Source organism: Mercenaria mercenaria, chromosome 10 (assembly GCF_021730395.1).
Source record: "Mercenaria mercenaria strain notata chromosome 10, MADL_Memer_1, whole genome shotgun sequence".
Classification (NCBI taxonomy): Eukaryota; Metazoa; Mollusca; class Bivalvia; order Venerida; family Veneridae; genus Mercenaria; species Mercenaria mercenaria.
Window position 1 is genome coordinate 52,189,460 of NC_069370.1, and position 27,166 is coordinate 52,216,625.

Consider the following 27,166-nt stretch of genomic DNA (forward strand, 5'->3'; position numbering starts at 1 on the left):
ACAAATTTTTTCAACTTTACGGTAAAGAAAGTGTAATGAGCGGGATTTTCCAAAAACAAATTGCATCCTTCATAACTTGTTTAAATAATAGTAAAAATTGATCTTCACCAGATATTACATTGTATTGAAAAGGTAACATTCGTACTCCTTCCGCAAATCGCGTCGAGAAATCACATTTTAGCTCAACCCTAAATATATATAGTTGTGACGTTTCTGTTTTTACGGAGATTTAATTTATTTTTGGGGTTGTCCATTATATCCGAAAAGTAATTATGTTTCATTTCTATATGTTTTCAGATGGAATGACTAAGTAGTGTGTTCTTTTTTTTTTCACAAATACAATTATGATAAAAAAATGTGAATTGTAATATGAGCGAAAAATAAACAGGGGTCTCCTTCTTCGTTTTCGCGGTATTGTCTTAATTTTCTCCTACCCTATTTTCACGCGCAGCTATTGCACACTCAGTTTTTACATACAAATGCTTGTATCTAAGGGAAAAATAAGTTAATCACCAAAAAACAACAGCATAAATTTCATTTTAATTATATTCTTATTTTGTTAGCCATTTTCGATTTCTTTCCGATCTTTATTGTTATGCGTGTATCCCTGAATACATATGTTACACGCAAAAGCGGCGTAATGAAAAACATAATATAGTACTTCTTACTAAACATTTTACTGATCGTTCGCCACTTAGTATGCATCTTTTATTTTCTGAAAATGTTCCTGAAATGTTTTTGAATGAATAGAATTATAAAACGACTACTAGGTTCATTTTCATGCTGCGGTGCTAGGAAAATTTTGTTTGATTGTGCATATCAAAGTCCCGACCAACTTAAAAGTCAGAATTAGCCGGGAAGAATTATTTCCTGTTGTGGCCTTTTAGGATTTTAAGCCCATTTTCGTCAACATTTTATTATACATTTACATTTTAAATACTAAACTCTTTCTCTACAGTAACTTACAATTGTCGCATTGAAAAATATTAGTCACGGATAGAGTTATTTCGAGGGATCACCCTCTCAGGAATACATTATTTATTTTATTTTACCAAAAAATGAATGAAATGGTTTTATTTAACATTAAAAAAGTTATTACTTACCAAATAATGAAGACAGAATTAAGGAGGCTTTACTAGTAAGCACTTAGAAACTGTCGCGACTTTGCTGTATAAAAATACTTTTTGATAGGTATGGTCTTGAGGTTACATAACGCTGTATTTATTGGCATACTTCAACAAAATCAGCAGCAGTAACATTCGAAAAACGGCGATAACTACGGAACATATAATGAGAGCACTCATTTTCTTAGTAGTTAGTAGTTAGTTAATTTCCAATCTGATGGTGATAGTTTCAGTTTAGTATTTGATGAAAAATTGTTTTCAAAATGTTGCATGTAGAACAAATCATTCAAAAGCAGAAAAGAAAAATAGGCCGGGTTCACACATGTATGAACACAAGATAAAGTAATTTAATCCTATGTATAAATAAGCGCATCGTCTTTTAATCAGTACGAAAGTATCGATCTCTCATAGGGAGACATGAAAATGTAATATCACATGCGCGGAAAAACAAAATAGCGTTGTTGCGCATGTGATATGAAATTATTGTTTTTATCATTAAATCTATATTTATAGTCCTTTCCATTGTTCTAGATGTAGTCACACGTTCAACGATAAAAAGTCGTATTTTCTCGAAGGCGGAGCCAAACACACATATTGACCTCCAGCTGTGACGTCCACACGTTATTACGTTAAAACAATGCGCCGTCGTATACAGTTAACCACGGAAGTTAACCTAAGGCTGCAGACATTTGTATCTAATGTTTATACTTATGAGTAGGCTGGATTTAATAATAAAACATTTGTCGCCTTTTATGTGTGGTCGATATGTGGATTTATCGACCCGTTAAAGCGATATCAAGTCGATAAATTCGCCCGAGGTTGATATTGCTTTATCAGGCCGATAAATCCACATATGAGCCACGCCATGAGAAAACCAACATTGTCTATTGCGATTAGAGAAACCGTTAGCAAACAGCATGGATCCTGACCAGACTGCGCGGATGTTGGTTTTCTCAAGGCGCGGCTGATATCGACCTCACCAAAAGGCAATTATTGTATAATATCACATGCGCAGAAATTGAAAATAACGATTTTGCGCACGAAATATAAAAACGCTTATGATATATTATTCAAATTAAACTAATGGGAAAATTGCACTGGACATTGTGTGGAGTATAATAATTTAACATTTGAATTGCACACATATGTAATCCATGCTTTAAAATGTTCATTTTAAAACAGTTAACATTGTGTAAATAGTTGTATAAGCGTAGCATAAGCATAGCTCGTAGTCCGACCGGACCGTTTTTTTTTTAATTCTGTGTTAAAAAGATATGCTAGTATTATTTCAAATATAAAAGAAAGAGAAATCAAAAATTAAATAATCTAAAAACAAAAATAACGTTAGCAGTAAATTGTTAAAACACGAAAGTTCATTGCTGTCACTACCCTCCCATCTCCATACATATCACCCGGTTTTGTTTAAAGCTAAATCATATGATTTATCATTTGAGCAACATTTTATGATATTTTTTTCTTCAGTTTTCTTGTATTTCAGGAACAAAGACCTATTACATAGAGTTATACCTCTTCTGGAAATGTTTACTTTGATATTTTTTTATGAAATTTTGTAACTGCCTCCCTTTAATATGAAAAAAAATGTAAAAAGTGGACTATTTTTTTAGCTTTTGATATAATTTATTAGTTTATTTAGTTTTATACTCAAATTTGAATACTTCAACAACCTAAAACAAATGGCAAGTATGAAAACAGCGCATAGCTTCGAAATTCATCTATTTTCGATCTATCTTGGTTGCGCAACTGAGATAGGCAAAAGGAGTATAATAATAATTTCATAAACTTACATTTCTAGTTAATTTTCGCAAAATGTGTACTTATCAATGCAAATTTTTGATAACCTTAATATAAGAGTGTTTATATTCATATGTTCCCTAAGGCAAGATATTTTCATTAAATTAATACTTAATATGCCAAAACGCTATCTTGGTCGGGCAACCAAATTTTATAAATACTTCCAGCGCACGGTATAGACCCCTTCGCCGTACTACACAATCCAATGTCACATCGTTAGGTGTGAAATAACGACGTACCTTTAACTAGCCTGTCCAGTTCTGTTGAAAGTATCCTGCAAACTGCTATCTCGTGTCTGTCCGGTACACAAAATGACACATCGACTGCCAAACGTATTACTTCTTTGATTAAGTGTGATTCAAATATCTTGTAATTTTAGGTCTTTGCTTATGTCAAGTGCAATACTTCATCAAACATACGTATCATCAATATTAAATACTTTGCTTCTACTTTTGTAATAATGAAATAAAATACACATACACTTGCCTTGATTAAGATGACGGTATCACCATTCGTAATTATATTAGCCTTCCGTCCGTAAGTTTCCGGTGGTTTCCGTACAATCGGAATCGGCTATTTCCGTGGTTTGGGCCGGGCCGGGACGGGTTTTATTAATAACCTTCTTAGGTTCGCTAAGAAAGCAAACCAAGGTTGACTATAAAAAACTCGATTTTCGTCTTATACGAATTCTCGATAATTCCAATAGATATAGAATAAAATTAGTGCAAAAATCGACAGTCATGCATCTTACGTAACTTTTAGCGTTAAATTAAAAGTAGAACATGTTATCAGCAGACAATCATTATGTAGTTTGATTATTTCTTCCCCACTTGATAACTCGGCATGTGTGAACTACTGCGCATGCGCAATGCTATCTTCATGCCCCGTTAAGACAGAAAGTTGTTTTGTAAACGCAGGTGAGTTATCATCAAAAACCCAAACATTATACAGCCTTATAAAATAGTGGTTTGCTGTAGACATGAAGAACAAACATCAAAATGATCTAGATGAAACAATTACATGAATAGCAACGAAATAAAGCGGATATTACATGTGTCCGGAAACTAGTCCTGTCCGGAAAATGTTTCGCAACCAGTACAGTTCATTAAATATACATTAGTCAAAATATTTCTAAAACTCGAAAAGTTCCCCCAAAAATCTGGAGATCTTTAGAAAGGCGAATAGTTTGGATCTTGCTGAATAAAGCCGAAATTTACGAAAAAATCTGTTTATGGATGTTTTAAATCAAACAGTTAGACAGATTTTACCACGTCAAAACAGTGAAAACTATCGACCAAAAAAGTTTATTTTTTATAGCTCTTTGATCGAACATAGAATGCCAAATATCATTGTAAATGCAAATGACAAATGAAATACCTCAATGAAAGTAGGTGCTAAAGCTCACTGGTACTGTGTTGCTATGATAATAATTGTATTTTGTCTCGTTTTTCAAGTCTTTAATGATGTTTCCTTATTGTTCTTCTTCCTTCTGCAGTCATTCGGTTATTGTGTATTTAGTTTATCAGGATTGTTAATCTCTCATTTTCTTCGTAACATGTGCGACAGAGTATCGGGTAGTATCCCATCTCTGTAAATCCCTTAGGTGAGAAGGTTGCAATTGTTTATTTACCTTCCCTTTCAACGGCATTTAAATAATGTATTAAGATGTACTGATATGTCACGGTATAGGACTAAAATATGAAAACGGGGAGAAACTGTGTTCGGTGGAGCATCGGAACGGTAATCTGAGGCCCAGGGTTCGAGTCCCGGTCTGGCTGCATATTTTTCTCACCCTGTGACATTTGGTGCGTAAAATGTAGTTACTCCGGGAGAACGAATTTCATATAGCGAGGGAGTGTATCACGGTATAAAAGTTTCTGCTTTTTCATTCCGACCTTTGTGCGTCCCTCGTACATTTTTTGTTTGAAGTATTTGTCAGTAAGCACTCACTGGAACTGAGCAAAACTTCATAGGAAGCTTTAAAAAAGGAGATGCGCATATTGTTCCGATCAGATGATTTTTCAGTGAGTTATCATTGCTCTTTGCTTTTTCAGCATTACTGTACAAGAGTAGGATTTATTGTCCGAAGTATTCCTCAGCAGCAATTGCTGGAATTTAGCGAAGCTATACTCTAAAGTGGAACTGCATAAATTGTTTTCTCAATCTGGTCGGAGGATTTTTCACTGAGTAATTGCCCATTGATTATTCAACATTACTACACTATAGCACCATTTCTTGTCTGGAGTGATCCTCAGCAAGAGCTTGCTAGAATTCATTGAAACTTCATAGGAAGCTTTACTCCAAAGAGGAGATGTTCATTCCTATTTTCTTTAGGCCATCTCGAATGAATTTACAGTGAGATATTGCCCTTTGATTATTCAGCATTAGTACAGTTCAGTGCCATCTTTTTCCGGAGTATTTCTCAGCAAACTTTAGCTGGAATTAAACGAAAATACAAAGTAAGCTTCACTTAGTAGAAGAGCTACTCACATTATCTTTATGCTCCAATAAAAGGAATTTTCAGGGAGTAATTATCCAATTATTATTCAACTTTAGTAAAATATAGCATCATTTCTTGTCCGAAGTATTCCTCAACTGTTTTCTGGAATTTCAGCGATTCTTCATAGGAAGTTTTGACATTCCCAAGAGGAGATGCACTTCTATCTTCATATTCCGCCGGTCGTCTGATTTTTCTTGATGGTCTGATTATTCAACTTAGTATACAATAATTTTATCATTTTCCGGAGTATTTCTCAACAACCTTTGGCTGAAATTCAGAGAAAGCTCATAGAAAGCTTCACTCTCGTGAGGAGATACACATGTATTTTCATGTTCCGGTCGGATGATTTTTCAGTGAGTTATTTCCCTTTGATCAACATTAGTAAACTATAGTGCCATTCTTGTCTGGAGTATTTCTCGATGAATTCCGCCTTTGTGGTTTTAAAATGCAGTTATCATAATTATTTTGGGGAGCATTCATCGATTTTACCGATATTTTCTTGTTTTTGGTCGAGTGGTTAGGGTTGCCGACTTCATATCTCTTGCCCCTCGAAATGAGTTTGAAACCTAACTCGAGGCGTATTCTTCATGTGAGGACCCCATCCAGCTGGCTTAGGAAAGGTCAGTGGGTTTAATACAGGTGCCCTGAAGAAATAATCCCGAGTGCGGAACTTGTGATCTTCCTCCACCATACAAAGGCCGAAAAGTTCCCATGATTTAAGTTTAATGTTGATGTGACTATACACCTATACACCAAACATAACAAAACAAATTGTCTTTCAAACTATGTTCGCTATTTCTTTATTTTTTTTATTTTTTTTTTTATTTTATTAGGAATGTCAAACTTCATAGAATGTTCGTGCGCAGTTAGAATATGAGCCCTGTTGTTGCGGATGTTTGTAGGTCAAAGGTTATGGTCAAAAATTAAAGTAACTGATATTAAAAACTCGTGTCTGAACAATATAGTTTGAGAGAGCTTAGGCCTGTTACAAATCAAATATCGTAGCTTTATTGTCTATGGTCAGAAAATGACTCCTATTATTTTAATAGGTCGAAAAGCAAGGTCACAGTGAACATTTTTCCGGTCACTTACAGGATAATGTTTTAGACTTTGTAATGGTCATTAAGTGATGGCTTGTTTTGGGGGTCCATAGGTAAAACTTCAAGGTCACAATGACGTTTAACCTGAAATGGTTTCTTATCTATGGTAAGTAAATGAACCTTATTGTTTCGTTGGTTTAAAGGTCAATGTCACGGTGGCTTTGAGACTAATTATAAGATGCTATATGATGAAAAATGGAAAACAAATACGCCTATAGCCATCAAACTTCTTAGCATGCTTGTCTAATGTCAGTAAATTTGGGTCAAAGGTCAAGGTCACATTGTAATTCAGACTGAAAACTACACACATAGTTACCTCAGGTATGACCATCACAGGGCAATGAATTTAAAAAAAAAGATATTGGTTTTGTGCAAAGCAAATTTAACGTCCCACACGACCTTAAGACGAATGGAAAGGAATTTCGAAACCTAAAACCTGATTTTACTGGTGGAAAATGTTCCATGACTTTCTGCTCGTTACATTTTTCGGAATTGGCTACAGATCAAATTTTGACATAAAAAACATACAGGAATGAATAATGAAAAGGCAAGATTTACTTTGAAGTCGGAAAAAAATGCAATTTATATAAACTAATCCCGTATTTATCATTACCCTGCTAAATTTCTATAATGAATTTTTTCCATCTTTCAATTCGGACAGTACCATTTACTGTTCAAAGGGATGTTTACCAAAAATATACTGTCTGAATGGCAAACAGTGCAGATCTTGATCAGCCTGCATTTAAGTACAGGCTGATCAAGCTCTACACTGGTCGCAAAGGCAGAATCTATCGTGTCCAGCATGATAAGGGTTAATCAACGTCTTAATGTTGGACAATATTATACATGTACTAAATTTTCTTTTCGCTCTGTCATTGTTACATTTTGATGAAAGGTATAGGTATTTGAAGTACTAAAAACTTCAAAATATACAAAGTCATTTTAATTTATTACCAACATAAAATACAATAAACATGATAAAAGAAATGACGTCAGCATCAAACGACTTCAAAATTTAATAAAGAATTTGGTGGAAAATTCATAAGCAGAATCAAAGTATGATACATAGATACTAGTGAAAAGCAGTGTAAATGCAATGGTTAATCAAAGACACCACTCGTAAAAACGAATTATGAAACGCAACATTAATATATGAACCGATGCTATGAAGAATAATCATTACTGTATTGCGATCTCAGAATGTCTCTTACAGCTGTTTTCAGGTATACAGCGCAGTCTGGATGGTATCCATTGTTCGCTAATGGTTTCTCTAATTGCAGTAGGCTTTAAAAGCGAACAGCATTGATCCTGACCAGACTGCGCGGATGAGCAGGCTGGTCTGGATCCATGCTGGTCGCACACCCACTATGTTGGTTTTCCCATGGCACGGCTCATATATTGTATAAAACAGATGCATATTAAAGACATTAATTCATTTCTTATTGAACGATACATCCAGAATGTCTCTTTTACAAGCTTTTTTCAAGGATTAATAATATCATAGGCATAAAACAGAAATCCTGGATGGTATGCCATTTGTGAGTCAAAATGTTCAGAAACGTTAGTAATTATTTCTGGATAACTAAACATTTATTACATGTTATTAAATGTACATCATCAGGCCTTACATTGTAAAGAGATGAATTAGCAGTACTAGAAAATGAACATTTAAAACGTGGGTACATCGACGTCTGTGATATTTACATACACTACCATTTTCTTCCTCAGTTTAAAATGAGCCAAAACATCTCGAATATTCTTATGTCTTTTTTAGGCAATAACATTTTTATAGTCATATAATTGTCTAACACTCTCAGTGTTGAGAATAGTCAGGCGATTCCAGTATTGGTTTATTATTAGGCAAACTCTTAAATGATCTGACATCAAAGCAACGTTTACGGGACCAGCACATACGCATTTGATTTGTATAAATGCAACAGGATAGGTTCAGAAGGAATAAAATTGAGCCGTGCCATGAGAAAACCAACATAGTGCGTTTGCGACCAGCATGGATCCAGACCAGTCTGATTAGGATCAATGCTGTTCGCTTTTAAAGCCTATTGCAATTAGAGAAACCGTTAGCGAACAGTATGGATGCGCAGGCTGGTCGCAAAGCCACTACGTTGGTTTTCTCATGGCGCGGCTAAAATTATAATTGAAGTCAATGAAGATCTCTGCTAAAGTCAGTCATCCCAACTCTGTACAAGTATATAATGCGCAACTAAACATTACAATAATCGCGAAAAAATCATGCAACTCTGTTCAAATAAATCGTCTGGAACATTCTGACGGTTATTTTCCCTAGTACTACATTAACTTTATTCCTTAATGTAAGGGGAGATCACTGTGGAGATTGTCCGGCAACATGCGTAAGTAGACTTGATACAGAAAATTCGTGCCAAGTTTGAACGTGATCCTATTGAGAATATAGACGTTTGTCCAGAGACGTAATTCGGGACATCAGGCAAATCAAAATGCATCCAACCTGAAGGAGGAAGGTGAGAGGGGGTACATATTTGGCCTAAATTCTCACGCGTTTAAATTTCACTCTACTGACGTTTACGCAATTTCAAAACTCATACGTGATATAGAAAGGGCCTCTGACAGTTTTAGTATGAATTTGCATGAGCATTTATGAAAATTAATTGTTCGCATGTTCTGTACATTTTGCATTGTATTGGCAAAGCATTATTTTCTGAAACATTATTTTCTAAAATGCATTCAATGCAGTTCTTTTGTGTAACTCATTTAAAAGAGTAGGCAGGATTTTGTACTAAACTGCCAGAATACCTTTATTGAATACAAATTTTTTAAATTAAGGTATACATTTTTTTTTACACATTTTACGGAAACAAATAAAAATACACACGTACAGTTCTTTAGGATCTTCTGTATATTTTAGGTTAAATATATGGCTTTGCTTTTATACGGCCAGTGCAGAAATGCCGTTACACGTTTTAGTTCCTGTGGATCTTTAGGTAACTGAGCGTAAATGTTAGAACTTATCACACGTTTATCTGTATCGCCAAGACTTAAGTACATGTGGCAGAGACAATTGTATACCCCTCTTGTATGTATTCTTTCAACTATGGCATCCACAACTCGCATCACAGGACGGAAAAATTCCAGCTGCTGTTGTTTCTTGTACACCGTATACATGGCGATGTAAATATCAAACATCGCCTCGTCAGTAAAATCCTCATTTGACGGTTGCTCGTCGTTTTTGCTGTTTGTAGAACGGTGGGATTTTGTATCTTCAAGCTTCTTCACAAAAAGTTCGTGGCAATGGTAAAGGATTGGGAGAATCTCTGAAAGTTTGTTAGTTTGGAAAAGAAACTTTGCGAAGTCGTGGCAAAATGCGCAAATTCTTGCCAAGAATTCAGCAGGAACCTCGGTATTTCCGTAAGATCCGACTACATCGGCTGGAAGAATGTCATTTATTCTGACTAGGTGCAAATCACCACATGTTTCCCTAACTAGGGACTTAGAGATTTGGCCTTCCAACTGCCTATCTGTGTAAGCAGAAAACCAGACCAGGGAATCAAGGTCAAGCCCGCTGACGGCTCCCGTAAGGAAAATCTGAAACGGCACTGAATCGTCGCATGTGCTGACTGACAAACGCTGCTGAAATGCCTGTGACAAAATTTCGTATCCTTGCTCCAACGAACGCATTCTGATGTAATAGTGTGCCGTATCAATTGTTGCTGGAATGAATACTTCTAATGTCGACCTTTTCAAGCTTTTATGCTCCTTGAACTTCGCAATATCATCGGAGATTTTGTCGATTACCGTATTTCCATGTGGCAGCATGAAAAGAGTCTCATTTATCTGCCGAAGAAACAATACAAGCTGTGATCGTAGCAGGATTACATGTTCTTCTATTTCTTTTAAATCCTTTTCCATGAGATGGTCTATCATATTATTATCATGAACGAAATAATTTGGCAGATCTTTTGCTCTTACATAGCGGAGCAACTCATTCAGCATATAAAATACGCATGCGCCAGGACAGGACTCCCAATATTCCGCAGGTATTCTCTCACAAGCGTAAAAGAATACGCTTTTAAAGTGGGATGAGCTGATGGACTTCAAATGGTGCATCGTGTGTGTGCAGAGGGCGTAAAACACAATGTAACAATACTTTTGGTACAGTGAAAGTGCATCTCTGAACAATTTTCTCTCGCAAAGAGTGAATGAAAACTGCCACTCAAGACTGGGACTTCTGCTTTCTTTATGGGCATTAGGCAAAAGTAAACATCCCTCGGATTCAATCGATGATATGCAATCCTTTGAAGGCCAACCTTCTCTGCGTACACGTGAAATCCATGATTTAGCACACTCCGGCCAAACTAGGCATCGTAATGCGCAATACTGATTCCAATAAAGGCTAGAAAGACTTTCATCGGACTGTGGCAAGTTAATTTCACTTGAGGCAAATATCTGGTTACAGAAAACTCCTGTATCCCTTAGTTGACCAGTTCAAACTAGTGTATAATATGAAATTTCAACAAATCCTATAAGTACTTATGAATACATCCATTTGACTACAATAGAGGTAATCCGATTCAAACTCTGCCACGATTGATCTGATTTGCATGAATCAACAAATGTGTTGTTTTCTTTGAAGTAGAACAAATTAATACATACAATGACCGTCTTAATGTGGCTCAATAAGCAGAGCATTTGGACCTCTTGCTATAATCTCGAATAAATAATCTGCCAGTTCAAAAGAACAAGCTGTGTGATAAATGAAGTTTGGTTAAGTAATAAATCATAGAATTTTTTGTGGCAGACAGTCATTATATTTTGCACAGTTCGGGTCTAACTTGAAGCCTTATGATTATGCGTTAACTAAGCTCAGATTGTATGCACACTTTTGTGATTGAATCAAATCAAAAATCTTGTAAAATAAATGCTAAATGAACCCTAAACATAAAAGATTATAGTGTCATTGTTAATTCTCTTGAATTGTCTCTTACAATCTTAACATAGTCTCATATCAAAAACTTATGTTCTGGTATTTAAAATTATTGTTGATGGTAAGACAGCTAACGATCTCCTCTCTTCAACATTTTGATCGATTCCAATCAAAGATATTTTCATGTTAAAACAAGAACCATATAATTAAACACTAAAATGCTTAAAAATGTTGCCAGATGATATTGAAGAGATGAACAAGTGAATAATTCCTGAATCAACCATTTATTACGAATAAGTTGCTATATCATTCACTTGCTTTATGATAAGACCAGTCAGGAACATGTCTCAATGCGGAATCTGTCGTAAAAATCAGAGTCTAGAATGAAAGTAAAAAAATGAAAAGTACCATTTGCGAAACTCTTACCGGAAACAGATCAGGATTACGTACGCTATCCATTCGTTGTGACTGCACGATTGCCGCCGTGTTAACCACTTTTACAGGGATGACATTTTTCAGTAAAAAGGAAAAGTGAGCGGACGGCAAATCGCTCCAGGTGTCTATATAGTCCTCACGGAACATCTCAACAGTCTCCGTACCTGCAATAATGTAAACTTTCTTATTTTGTGTGTTTGGTAAAGACTTTGCTGCTCTGAGCGCACTCTCGTCTATTAGAGATACTGCGCATACGGATTTCATTCTAAACCATTACCCTGCTTACTTATCCATCTTTCAATCTGGACAGTACCGTTAACGGATGTTAATGCAAGGATGTGCAGGCTGATCTTGGTCTGCACTGGTCGCAAAGGCAGAACCACTTGCCACCAGTAGGCTAAGGGTCAAAAATAGGATTTCTAATGAATGATTAACCTATTTTGTTAGTCAGTTTCTTTCTTTCAATACTAATATTTTCAGGTAAATACTTTGGTTTTTCAAAACATATTTACTAGCTTTGAATTTGACCATTAAGGTTAATCTTAATTGTATTTCTCCTATGAAAAACATATTTTTGTCATAATTTAAATAAATTGATAAACAATAATCACTAAATTCAAGACGTCGAATAGAAATACCGACATCAATATTTCTAAAATCATGTAAAAACTATTCCACCTCGAGAAAACAAGAAAAACAATAATTACGTCTCTGAAAGATAAAATTCCGTTAGATCAACCAATTCTACAATTAACTAAATTAACTAAATTAAAACCCATCTTATAGTCTAATATTATATTATTGATGTTTTACAGTCACCAACCTTCAAGTGCAAGCTGTTCACCGTCAAAGGTGAGGAAAAGATCTTCTGCTGTCGGAGATACTGGAGCTGGGACAAACGAAGTATTTCTGTCATCTGAGAGAAAGAAAAATACAAATTAAAAGTAATTCCGAAAAGTATGATAGTAATTCGTGTAACTAATGGCTCGCTAATTAGCTCCTTTCTTTCGTTGCCACAAAATATAACATCTCACTGCTAGAAATCAGAGACAGCAAGGCGATGTGTTCGAGTCAGAATAGATTTACATCTTGGTCATAAAGATGAACATGAAGTTGGTAAACATAATTTCCCAAATATAGAAACAAGGGGTATGAGAAGGAAATACAGTATATAATTACAATGCATGTTAATATGAGGTTATATCGTAAGATCACAAATAAAACACAAAAAAAGAAGAGTGTGTGTGTGGGGTCGGGGGGGGGGGGGGGACTGTGATACTATTTCGAGTGAAGATCACATTCTGTTCAAATAAAATAAAATAACATAAACTGAATTAACATTGATCAATACTTCGATCTAAATCTTTTTTAGAATATGGCGATTGATCTAAGGGATCAGTACAAATTTCTTTTGCTACTTTAGCTTAAGTCTATTCAACTGCTATCAATCTGTTATCAATACATTTTACGATTCCTATACTCGTAAATATGATATACCTGCTGGTCTAAGGCTTGTGTAGTGAAACTCTCCAAGATGACCTAGAACTAAATGCATCCCATCTTTAGAAGTAGCGGATGCTGGCTCAAGTACAGTATCACGTGCCTCTTCACCGCTAACGTTAATTACTTTTATAGTGTATCCAACGACTTCAACAATAGCTCGTAAACTCAAATGATCACCCCACTCCCCTTCAACAATCTACAAAATTTTTCGAAAGTGTCTTATCAAAGAATACAATATGATGTCGATTTAATGGCTGTCGGTGGTTCGTTATTTTATCGTGTACCTATGAACGTTTTATAAAAGAAAAAGTTTATTGATAATATCTCGATTGTACAACTGTTTTAGGCACATGTGCAACTTGCGACACAAGCCTGATTAATGTATGTTCAAACAGGCTGAAAGATCCGTTTGACGCATAGATTATAACCATGCAAAGAAATAGCAGGATCAGTTGAACCGAGTCTGTACATCGCTCTACACTCCATAGCAACAGCTTAAGACGGTGTGTAACTCTTCATGTATTTTATTCACTTAAATACTAAATTATTTTTGTCTTTGTTTATTACATTTAGAAAGTAGATAAAACTATGCATTTTTTGAAATGAGCTGCGTCATGAGAAAACCAACATAGTGCGTTTGCGACCAGTATAGATCCAGACCAGCCTGCGCATCCGCGCTGTCTGGTCAGCATGCATGCTGTTCGCTTTCAAAGCCTATTGTAATTAAAGAAACTGTTAGCAAACAGCATGGACCCTGCCCAGACTGCGTGGATGCGCAGGCTGGTCTGGATCCATGCTGGACGCATCTGCACTATGTTGGTTTTCTCATGGCGCGGGTCAAACGTCCTTTAAAATCTCTAGTGAGACAAAAGAAAACATATAGCAGAAGTTAACATCTTATGACTACTTAACAGGTATAGGTTATGAAAGGGAATAAAATTTCTCACAAATCATCATTTTTTTTCATCCATGGATCTGCGCTAAAGGTAACCCAGTATACCCAAACATTTTACTACATTTTACAGAATATTCCCTGATTAAGAGAATCGTATCAATGGTATGGTGACTGATTTCGAAATGGCAGAAATCAGCCACCATATATGACAGATCGTACCATTCTCTGCAGATAAACTCCCCAGTCTTCAGACAAAAAGCTTGAAAAGGGGGTACCATCATCACTATCTGGATGGTCAATTAGCCAAGAGACGGCGGCTTCCCGGAGAGACTTTGGTCCGAATCTGTAATCTCCATACAGCTGTAGCTGATCAACAACAGCAGCAAACATACAGTTACCATCTGGAATAACATCTCGTACTTCAAAACCAGCCTGCTTTGCCATTTTTATCATTTCTTTCATCTTCCTTATATTATGGCCTTGACATTCTGGGCTTCCACAAGCTGTGAGAAAGAAATTATCAATTAAACGTGGTTAGATACTGTTTTTATCAATTGTTGTATGGTTATGAGAATACTAATCGACAAAAACAAGAAAAAAACATCTTCAAAGGAAGTGCCCTATACAAATTCTTTTAGAGAAGTCGTCTGCATAATTTTGGTATTTTTGATATATACTTTAATTTACTCCAGATGTCTACTGCATAATTTATGTCAATCTCTGAAAAACATTTTTAGTCCATAGATATAAATTATTTTACGCTACGAATATACGCAAAGGAAAATATATGTCGTACTGTACTGTTTGCACGTTTTGTTAATGTACTATGTTTATGCACATGCCAAAGACACATTTCTGCTTATTTGCAAAACAAAAATTTACATTAATTTTCCTGATAACATGTAACCTGAAAACAATGAATAGAAAAAATGACTTCTTACATGTACATTTCAAATTGTCCTCTGATTGCGACGTTTTTAGTTTTTTGAAAGCTTTGTGTCTGTTGTCAGCAATTTTAAGCAGCGCCTCATGGTTCTGTATGCCACTCGAACCCGATACCGGAACGACTTTAGAATCATTATCTTCTGTATCTTCTTCACTGTCGAGTTGCTTATTTACTCCATAGTCATTAATCGAAGGATCTTTTATATCTTCAGTACGATGAGTCAATCCGTCAAAACATTCTTGTTCTTGTTTACTTACTGGAGACACATTTTTATTCTTATTTTTCTTCACCAGCTTTGGATGTGTAGCATCAGCTCCTCCGTCATATATTTTGGCTGTACCTTGTTTAGTCTCTATCGGTAAGTTACCAGATGTTACTCCAAAAATATCCCTGACCGCATTAAGAAATGAGATGGGTTTGTCATATGCATTGCCGGAACCAAGTTTCGACAATGCCCCCTGCAAAGATTTCCTTTCCTCTGCTCTTTTCTTTGCTTCTCTAGACTGCCGTAGAAGACGCATTGCTATCGGTTCCACCAAGTTTTCATCAGTATTATCAGCATGTTCCAAAGACTTACGGAAGAAGCCCACATGTTTTATCTGTCCCTGCTGTTTTTGTCTCCTCAGCAATTTCAATGCGATCGGCTCAACCTCTTTGTCATTCGTTTCGGATGGAGCCTGTAAATCAACTGGATGAGTATCGTGTGCACTAGCTTCCAGAGATTCGCCTGTCTGGTGCTGTGTATTGTCACCCTTCATGTTCGGGACGTTTGAACGAAAACCTGATTTATGGATTGCATCTGAGTGTAATGTTACTCCCCTGTCACTGTGCTTCTTTGTTGTGCCCCGAGCGTTAATTGTGTTACAGTTTTCTTCAGTCGTCAGTTGCTTCTCTCTAATGAATCTATTATCGTCTCTATCTGCTCGTTGATTTCCGTGATACTCATTTACTGACTTTTCTTCTTCGTCATTTACAAAGTCTACCTCTTTCGTATTCGCAAACGAAGCTGTTCTATTCTTTTTATCACTAATATGAAATGGTGATCGTTGGCTTTCAATGTCTTCATCTTTTTTTCCACACTCAGCACTAATATTCATAGCATCATCACATTTTGTGTGATCAGCTACATTAGATATTCTTTCTTCAACTGCTGGTCTTAAATCTTCGTTCCTATCAAATTTATTAGCAACTTTAAGTATGTCAGGGTTGCCTTGATAAATAGATTCGTTTCCAAAGTCAGCCGCTGCGTTACCTATTTCTTCTCCATCCTCCAATTTTACTTTTATAAGGTCTAATGCTACTTGTTGCCTTTGTTTTTGTTTGGCTCTCAGGAGTGTTTTTCCATCAACTGACCCAGCCATGATGAGAGCGTAGGGTATTTCATCATAAGCCGGAATGTCATCAAAATCATTTAAGTCTTCAATACTCTCAACACCAAATGGATCATGGTAAAATTCGTCTCTTTCCATCTGTGACGAAAGACGAACACTTTGTCTTTCGGTGTGAGATAAAGCCAACCAAGGTTCCCCTAGATCCTCTGCATTATAACTGCCATGATACTGTTGATAATTGTGTCCAGTAGTCGTAATCTGTCCTACACGGGTTGGAGGATACACTCCAGTTGCATTAGGGTATGTTATTGTGTTGTTATAAAATTGGCTGTTTTGCGAAAATGTCTCCGGAATTAAGTGAGTATTCTTCTGGGCAGGATGATTTGCATTGTTTTTCAAATATATTTCTGGCTTTTCTGTAACATTTTCCTGCCTAGCCTGGCTTGTGTTGCCAAAGAAATGAACATTTTGCAAGTGTGTCTCTGATTCTGAATGGAGCACTCCCTGTTCAGAATGGATTGCACTGTTCTGTAAATGTTTTCTTCTTGCAGCCACGGCTGAATCACTTTGATCTGCGTTTTTAAATGACTGTTTAATTGTATCATTTCGCTCATTACGATGTTTAGCCTTTTGAAATGCATGATGTTCTTTGTTCATTTTTGAAGAACGCAAACCCTGATTTGGTCTTTGTGGCATCATAGATCTTCTAAACAATGATCCAGTAAATACATTACCCATTGTCATGTCCTTCGTTAATGCTTTACCTTTGTTCTTTTCCGTAGTGACAAGATATATATATCTATTGTCTATTTCGTCTGACACGTCTGACTTCGAGCATAGACCTCGTTCATTTCGTTTTCCTCTAAAACGGTAAGTGTTCCTTAAACGAGGTTCCTTATTTTGCTTTGAAATGGGTTTAATATATTTTGCCTGCAGTTTTAAGTCAGATCTATCATGCAAAATGTTTCCGCCATTGTTCGGTACAGCTCCATCATTGTTTAAAAGCGACGTATGCGTGACGTTTTGAACATTCCGTGGTTTTACTTGTGCAACTTGTGGATGTTTCACAGGAGGTATAAGTGTTTGAAGACTTCCCTTTGAAGAAATGTTGCCTGTGTCTGCTCTTTCATTCTTTTTTTTATCATCTGAACTTAGTCCCTTCTCTGAAAAAGTAAAAGCAGTAAATTTAAGAAAGGTGCAAGAAGTGTCCCAAACTTGTAAAGACAGTCAGAGTAAGGTATCTCAACGTTGCATGTTTGGTTGGATATCCAGCTTACCAAAACAAAAGTGCAAACAAAGTGGATTATAAAGCAATGCAGAATATCAAAAAAATTGCAAGAAAGGACACGTGCACCTTTCACCCACACAATGGAGCTTAATGCACAAAAGTAACACCATATCAGAGGATAGACAGATCTTTGATTCAAAGTCAATATGTAAAACATTAAGTACTCTTAAAAGAGACATACTTAATGTAACTTCGTGCTCATCCGTCGCACTGTTGGAGAGTCTAGCTTCAGATGACAAATCTGGTTTCATGTCCCGACTGTAGCAACCGACACAACCTTTCTATAATAATTTTAAAGACAATTGTTTATTACTTATTATAAGGTTGCTGAAACATTATCAGATGTTTTAATTCAGACTTGCCTAATTAAATATTTGAAGCATCAGTACAATAAAGTAACATTGGATTATCGTGGTCAATAGAAGTCTATCATTACTTTAAAGTATAATTTCTAAATATGTTGACGTTCGCTGCATTTCTTCCTTCATACAAGCAACTCTCATGTTTTATGTTTTTTTAGGTTTGCCACGTCATATAGGTTAAAGAAAACATTCGATGACGGCTTAACATGGAATAAATATATTAAAAGTGTTTCTCATACACCATTCATTTTAAAAGTAACAGTCCAAACTTACACTGGTACATTTTGAGCATGCATTGCCTTCATGAACTGCCAGCTGACTAGAACCGACACCACAGGGGAAACAAGATGATCCGAATCCCGTCTGTCCTTGCTGAACAACCAACTTATCTGCCATCCAAGTTTCTATCTTGAAACCTTTCGTGCAAGACACTTGTCTTCTTTAAGTCTTTCTATACAAGTGAAACATCAATGACCTAAACTGACACAAATACAAAGGGATATAAGGCCCTGTGGTTTATATATATATAGATAAATTAGATGTGTGTCCATCAGACACTGGCACCTTCCGACCAACCCACCTCCATTTCCACTCACTACACGCTTATTTGTTATTTGTTGACAATGCAAGACTCACAAAACTTTGGTTGGGGTGTGAGTCGTGTGGGGACAGATACCACAAAACATCATAAAAAACAAGTAAAGATAAAGAAACTTTTAAAAAAAACATTTTCACTGGGAGTTAGGTAAAGGTGTGGGAAGAGAGGTGGTAGAGAGGTTGAACTGGGAAAACAGGTGCATAATTTCACATGCAGAACCATAGTTCTATTTGGTACTTTTACTCTAGGTAAAAAATTTTTTTATATAGGTGCGATACAAACATTTAAGCCCTTAATGTAGGAAATGGAACCGAACATACAAACTTCAAGTAGGTACTCCCTATCTTGTTCGACTTTTCACCATTATTGTTTCGATTTTCACCATCGTACTTTCGACTTTACACTATCGTAATGTCGGGTTTTCAGAATCGTAGCATCGCCCTCTTGTCGCTAAAGCGCCCATTGCAGAGGTTTGTTTACCATTATACAAGGATAACCTCTGACAAACCCAATGATTACAGAAAACAACTTCATAATTTCTCTGTACGTGTAACCTTCGTGGAAGTTTCTTTTAATAAATTCGTCCACTGTTTTCAATACTTTGGGCGTGTGTAACAGAAGGAATTAAGTCAAAACTATGATAATGAAAAGTCGAAAGTATGTTATTTTAGCTGAAAAAAATGACTGGGTCAAAAATTCGCATAAATGGAACAACTCCACTGAAACATTATTGCTGTCTTAGATGACTAAGTCTCTATTATCTCCTGTAAACCATGCTCTTTTACCTCTAGCTATGAAAAAAACATGCATAATTACTACAGTGGTCAGTGATCTGAAAAGACAATTATGTAAAGATGAAATCAAGAACTGCCCTGGGAAAAGTTTGACATCCTTGTACTGAAATTGTCAACAAACTTATTTCTAAGACAGTTTAAACCCACAGAATTTCATAGGGTAAAAACGGTTGAAAAAGCTACTGCTGGAAAGAGAACAATCTCTGCTACCTATATATATACATGTATGTGCGTCAAAGTATTGGAAAATATATAGATACATGAGAATTTCAAAGAAAGCAATTTCTGGGCTATTTGATGAATGACAGTGTTATCCTGTATTGCAGGTAACCTAGATAAATTACTTTTCCTTTTCATTGATGTAACACGGACAGGATTAAGATTGACAAACGATGTTCACCAAACTATTCTACTCTACAAATAGATTGTTTCCTTGTGTAAAGTGGTTATATGATTAGCCTCTACTTAATTTTATAGTTTTTACTAAGTCAAAGGTCATTAACTCCGGTCTGACCCGCCCGCTTAGCTCAGTAGGTAGAGCGTCGGTCTACAGATTGCGAGGCCGTGAGTTCGATCCTCGGGCTGGGCGTATGTTCTCCGTGACTATTTGATAAACGACACTGTGTCTGAAATCATTAGTCCTCGACCTCTGATTCATGTGGGGAAGTTGGCAGCTACTTGCGGAGAACAGGTTTGTACTGGTACAGAATCCAGGAACACTGGTTAGGTTAACTGCCCGCCGTTACCTGACGGAAATACTGTTGAAAAACGGCGTTAAACCCAAAACAAACAAACAAAATTAACTCCGGTATGGATCAGTGATACCTCGAACAAAACCCTAGCTCTCAACTTTACATACGGAATAGCAATCCTATCTGGTTACATGACAATAGGTGAAACACGTTTTGAGGTTCATGTAACACAAACTTTTAGGTCTTTAAGTCAAGGGTTATATCTCTAATTCTGGTTCCTTAAAGGGAAAGGCAATGTTGTTCTCGTGTTAAAAATATCTGCTAGGACTTCTTAAATCCTTTAAAGAAGTGAAATAATTTTCAAAATCGGTTTAAGAATGAGAAAGTTATGATCATTTAAATATTTTATCAAATCGGCAGCCATTTTGTTTCTATGGCAACAAAAACCAAAATGGCGGACTTATTAAATTTCTAAATACATATCTGAACTCTATTTACTTATTTCTATAAAATAGTTTCTCTACTTTTTCCAGCTATAATGGAAGAAATTACCATGTTTTACATCTTACACTCAAGAAACATATGAACTTAATCTATTTAAAAGGTTATTTGCTAAATAAAGAATTCAGCAGTGTGTAAATGACGCCATAAGATGGCTACCTCCTTTATCAGCCATTTTCTTAAATTTCAAACTGCCATATCTTTTTCAATAGTGATCCGATTTTAAAAATTCTTTTGACAGCGTTATGATAGGCTTGAGAGTGGTTTTCATATAAATTTAACTTACTGTCAGGCTTTCCTTGCTCTTTAAAATTCTAAACAAAACCCTGCATGCATAACTTTATATGCTTAATAACATACCTTAAAGGTTTGTACATCGCATTACCTCTCATGAACAGACTCAGTCAAACCGAGTCTGCTATTATTCTGCTTGGTTGCATTCTATGCTTCCAAAGGATCTTTGAACATATTTTATTAACTAACACAACAGCAATCTTTAAGTACCGTGTGGCGGCTGTAAAACGTCTCCCTGTACTTTGATTCAATGTTGTTATATTTTCTATGGAGTTCATTCAATAGATGTGTAACATAGTTCCACTTAAACCGGTGCTAGGGGGCGTGAGAGGTGTTGCACATTTCCGAATACCTGTCATGAACAGACTCAATCAAACCGAGTCTGCTATTATTCCGTTTGATTGCATTCTATGCTTCGAAAGGATCTTTTAACATACATTATTATTCATGACTCTAAGTCAAACACTTTTTGAGATATATGCGACACAAACTTTTAGTTTAGACCCTTTACTTTATGTATATTGACTGTCAATGCCCATAGCTCCTGTTTTACCTATTGAAGTCACAAAAAAATGACATATGATGTTGAATAAAAATCCCTTGATGTTTGATGACTAGGGTCAAAACTTTTTGAGATATGCACTACACGATTTTGGCTTTGTGTTGCTGAAGGACACATAAATCCGCATAAAAGCCACCACACAAGTCTAAAAAGTCACACAAACCCAAAATGTACTAACCCTAATAGCATCTAGCATCTTTTCTTGCAGCCAAAAACAAAAACATAGTGTGAGCGCGGACATCCGGACAGACAGACGTATTTACAATGGTAAATCTTAGTACTACAGTTCAACTAAATCAATGGAAAAAATGCCTAAATTTACGGATATAAAACCAAATGAGCCGTGCCATGGGAAAACCAACATAGTGGCTTTGCGACCAGCATGGATCCAGACCAGCCTGCGCATCCGCGCAGTCTGGTCAGGATCCATGCTGTTCGCTTTCAAAGCCTATTGCTATTAGAGAAACTGTTAGCGAACAGCATGGATCCTGACCAGACTGCGCGGATGCGCAGGCTGGTCTGGATCCATGCTGGTCGCAAAGCCACTATGTTGGTTTTCCCATGGCACGGCTCAAATCTGCATTATGCTTCAAGTCGAAAAAGTCGTGAATAAATGCCAAAATTTCTAGTTCGTATGTTTTACTAATTGAAATATCTCAGTAACGATTCATATGCAGATCAAGTAAACGATGGGATTGATTATTAATATATGATACGCATTTTCGAGTGAATTTAATACCAATGTACATTGTAAAATCTTTCATGCCTCCAAGGATATCACATAAATTTCATTGGTTTCTTTCATATTAATAACGGCATTTTTCCTACAAATGGTTTTATTTTACCATTAATTTATATAAGAAAATCCACATTGTATGAAGTACTTAAACGTGTTTGAAGCATTTCCTGTTTTGATAGTCACCACAAGTCGTCTTCAAGGTAAGACGGAAACAAAGTCATACACGGAAGATTTTGTTTTCCTTTTACTTTAATAGGATACAATGAAAAAAATGTCCGCAATACTTCATAATACGTTTTACCCTTACACAGTTTAATTTCTATTGTGAACTTGTTAATCTTTCAGTTCGGGCAGTACCATGTACTATTCGAAGGGGTTTTCACTAAAATTTACTTTACTGACTGAATAGCGAACAGTGCAGATCATGAGCAGCTGATTTTTGTCTGCCCTGGTCGCAAAGGCTGAATCACTTGACGCCAGCAGTCTAAGGGTTAAACAAATTCTTGATAACAATTTCTTAATTTTCCAAATACAAGAAAAAAATATTACTACCGAAAGATTTGACTTTATCATTTTAAAAAGTGTTTGTCAATCAACCTTATTTTTAAGATAAAGTTTTATGATAACCACTGCCTAATATAATCATCAACTTTATTGTTGTTTATATAAAATCATATTTTCGTAAATCTAAAATGCCAATCCGTAGATCGGCAACACAATTTCGAACGTATCAAAAGAAAATGTCATCTTATTTCTTTAATTTCTACAATGATTTGCTCTCTTACCTTATAATCGGCGAAAATAACTATTCGGCGCAGGGGTGGAGTGACAAAATTCTTCCTCCTAGTTCAATATTATATATAGTCAGTCCTTAACTGTTTAAATATTCACTACTAATGAAATTCTGTTCATTTAGTTTCACAAGATTTAAGTAGGAAATTTCCAACACGTCACTTCAGCAACTAACAAAAATGTCCGTGAAAATACAACGTAAAAATTTATTTCCTGATGAAGTTTAAACCTTAGCCTGCTAAATTTCTACAATTCAATTTGGACAATACAATTTATTATTCGAAGGGGTGTTACTGATTGAAGAGATATGAAGGCACTGGTCGCACAGGTAGAATATCTTGCCACTAGCAGGCTTAAGGTTAATAAGACTTGTGTTTGTTTAACTGGATCAAGAACACTTGTGGTTTGTCAGCAAGTTTCTGTTTGAGCTGATGATGTGATGAGCGTAATTTTTTTTTTCTAAGAACGAATTCGTGACCGGGGCTAACCCATGCCACGTGACTTAAGTTTGCAAATCAGATTACTTGATTTATCAAAATGAAAGATTTATGCAACACACTGCCTGATTGGACGAGGGTGTCGATTTTTTTCACTCTGCGGATTGTGCAACGCTGAGGGAAATGTCAGACAAAGCGTTTATCCTTACAGTTTTAAAGCTTCATTTCTCTCAGTATATTTAGCAAGAATATTGATATATCTAAATTGATAAGTAAATATAATAAAAACCTGTTCAAATACCAACAGACATCATTTTACAGACAGAGCTGAATACTGTCTGTGTATCACGAATACGCGATTAAAGTCTTCTGGGTAGAGAAGCACCGCGGAGAAGAAAAAAAAAAGAAACGAAATTACATCCCTACGAATAACACAAATGATATCTACTTTTCTTATTACTATTCGCCCACCACCTTTTTAAAGATATTTCTTGTTAGTCCTTTTTCACAGAGAAAATTGTGTGCAAAATGATGACTTTTACCAGAAATAATATAATACAAAGCTTAAATCAATCCATGTGTGAAATAATTTGTACTAAGAGTTTCTTTCGTAGATTGTTTAAATTTTGCTATGCAACTCGGGCATTAGGACCGCATAATTGTATAATTGCTGGTGGCATCATTTAAGGGCAAATTTGTCTTAATCATTAAGAAAAGTGGTCACGGTAATACAATAATTAAACAATTTTTGCCTATTTCTTCAAACAAAAGTTTGCCGATATTACAGTGATACTAAATGAGAGTACTCAAGGTTCAGTTAGACGGTTTAGTGTTTTTTTTAAAACGTTTGTATGACCGCTGAGTCAAAGAGGTCACGACAATGATACAAACGCACATTTTGCTTAAATGTATAAATATTTGAAATTTATTCAAGATCTTTTCCTTTAGATAGAACCATGTAAAAGTTTAGGTAAGTGTGACACGGTCAGTGCACGGAGCAACTAGGAAATGGTTAGCATCGATCAGCTAAGCGTGGGTTAATTGTATTCGATTTTAACTCGGCACATAATTATTGAGTTAATAACTTAATTAAATAAACGCCAAGATTTTACATGAAGTAGATTTTTTTGCAAGTTCGAAAACACGGACATTTTTGTTTGTACTTTGAAAGTGGAAAATACTGTGCTGTATTTAAAAGAACTTATGTACGAGTAGCCGGACAAGCGATAAAGCTCAAGATGGAATTTTAACTTTGTTTTTGTTTTACTATAGTTGTTCCTGGTAGTACCTAAAACCCTTTCACATAATCTGCTCCAGAACTTCTCTTTCACCAAGTGATGCAAGAATTCTGGTCTGACTTCAAGTACATCGTTTTTAATGTACTCGGTCCAAGCATTATAAAGTTTATAAAAGTCGGTCCTTTTCAGCTTTCTAAGTGCGTTGCTTGCGCGACAATATGAGGCGCACCATGAGAAAACCAACCTAGCGCGTTTGCGACCAGCATGGATCCAGACCAGACTGCGCGTCTGGTCAGGATCCATGCTGTTCGCTTCCAAACCCTATCGCAATTAGAGAAACCTGTAGCGAGCAGCATGGCTCATATGTATTATGGAGTTTCTGGACTAGCTGGATTTTTGCTTTGAGCAGCCTCTGCATAAAGATAAGAAGTTGCACATATAACGCTAACACTGTAGAATGCAGTTTTACTCAATGGCATTATGTAGAATGACTTTGATCGATGACTCGTCAAACTCATTCAATTTAGATTATTCCAATTTGGTGGAATGAGGGATATCAGCTTCTTGACCGTTCATCAGAGTTGACCGGTAAGAGTTTCTAGAGTATCATTCTGTTCGCGTTAGTTTGAATTTAATTCCTTTAGAATTAGTGCTAATATTTCGGAAATTATAGTTATCCAATCGCACACGCTCATCTGTGACGTCATTACCAAAGTCCCCCAGCTTTCTGTTTAACAGTGGCAGCATGTTAGTGCTGAATGAGTATTGTGTATTCTCTCTTTGATGAGCTATCGCATGGTTTCGATCAGTCCGATATCAGACAATGAACAATAATTGACGCTGCTTTTGCACTCAGATGGCAATTTATAACTTAGCTACGTTTATAGATAAACTTACCGGAAGTCATTTTATTTGTAAAAGTGAACTCACCACAAAGAACCGTTAATTAAAGGCCTAGATTCACTACTATATAAGTGCCCCCCCCCCCCCCCCCCCCCCCACAAATCCAATATACAACTCCCATCTTATCTGCTGCTTATCAGCGATTATGTAATAGCAACTGATTAGAGGGCAATTAGCACAGAAGGGACACCAACTAGACCATGAAGATGTGTGCAGTGGAGTTGAAATAAATTAATTTTACTTCAGTAAATGTGGAATGATAAATAATTATTTTGATATTACGTAGATGATAATAACTATTACTTTAATGTTATAAAAATGATAATATTAATAATAGAAATAATCATAATCATAATTATTATTATTATCATTATTATTATTATTATTATCAATGGTATATTATTATCATTATTATTATTATATTACATATAGGATGAAAAAGATACAGTAATAATATTGAAAATAATAATGATAATAAAACACAAGTATAGTGAAAACTTCCTGAGAAATTGGAAATTGATTTTCCTGTATTCATGTAATCAACATTATTTGAATATAAAATTATTGTGTTCCATCTATACTCAATTTTCATTTTCAGTATGTTGCCAAAAGGGACTTTTTTCATGCTTTGCTTTGTAACTTTGAAAATTCACATTCTGTTTTCAATTTAGACAAATGTTATTTACAGTATTCTGCAAGCTTTATATGAGTGAAAGTCACATTTTGTTTCAGAAATATCACAATTCATCAGACAGAATTTGAAAAAAATAAAAACTTGCATGTTTCTTTAAGTAAGTTTCTGATTATTTCATTATTGTGAAAATAAGTTTCTGATTATTTTATTATTGTGTTTGATCAACAAATATTTTTTTACACAGAAATGCAAAAAAAAAAAACTAGTATAACTTTAAAAGTTATCAATTATTCATTAATTTAAAATAAATTACATTGTTTCCCCTTCTCACTAATAGATACACTTGTAAGGTAGACTGACTCTCCAATAAACAATGACCCTTGTTTATTGGAGCCATACTGTGATGGTCATTACCGCCCAACTGTGCTGGTGAAGACAAAAATCCCTTGGCCCACTGCCAAAATCTAGGCCTTTAAGACCAGAAAGAGTTTTAGATAAAACTAAATTGTACGACTCTGGTGCCAAGTAATTTTAAATTGGCTGGTTAAATACAGTCGGTGGGTGGTCGCAATCGTGAACATCACGCCGACGAAGATCGCATTCTTGCGGATTGTCGACCTATCACTAGTGACTCGTGTTCGGAAAAGACAATTATAATACTAAAGAACACTGCATTTGAATTCAGGAAAATGTTTCGAAAAAAATGATTAAGGTATTAACATTGAAACATTGAAAAAAAAAACTTCTTTGCATTCATCACCATTTTCA

At 35.7% G+C, this 27,166-nt stretch overlaps 1 protein-coding gene across 1 annotated transcript; it reads right to left on the reverse strand.

The window, feature by feature from the left end:
• Positions 1–7,890: 7,890 nt before the first annotated feature.
• On the reverse strand, positions 7,891–23,414 carry LOC123561569 (uncharacterized). The gene is made up of 9 exons (XM_053516915.1): positions 23,180–23,414; positions 18,488–18,689; positions 18,034–18,133; positions 15,229–17,727; positions 14,507–14,790; positions 13,387–13,588; positions 12,713–12,805; positions 11,857–12,053; positions 7,891–10,976 (listed from the first exon to the last, which is right to left on the reverse strand). Exons 2-9 carry the CDS (start codon positions 18,608–18,610, stop codon positions 9,435–9,437), a joined length of 5,040 nt encoding a protein of 1,679 aa, XP_053372890.1. The 5' UTR covers positions 18,611–18,689; positions 23,180–23,414; the 3' UTR covers positions 7,891–9,434.
• Positions 23,415–27,166: the final 3,752 nt, after the last annotated feature.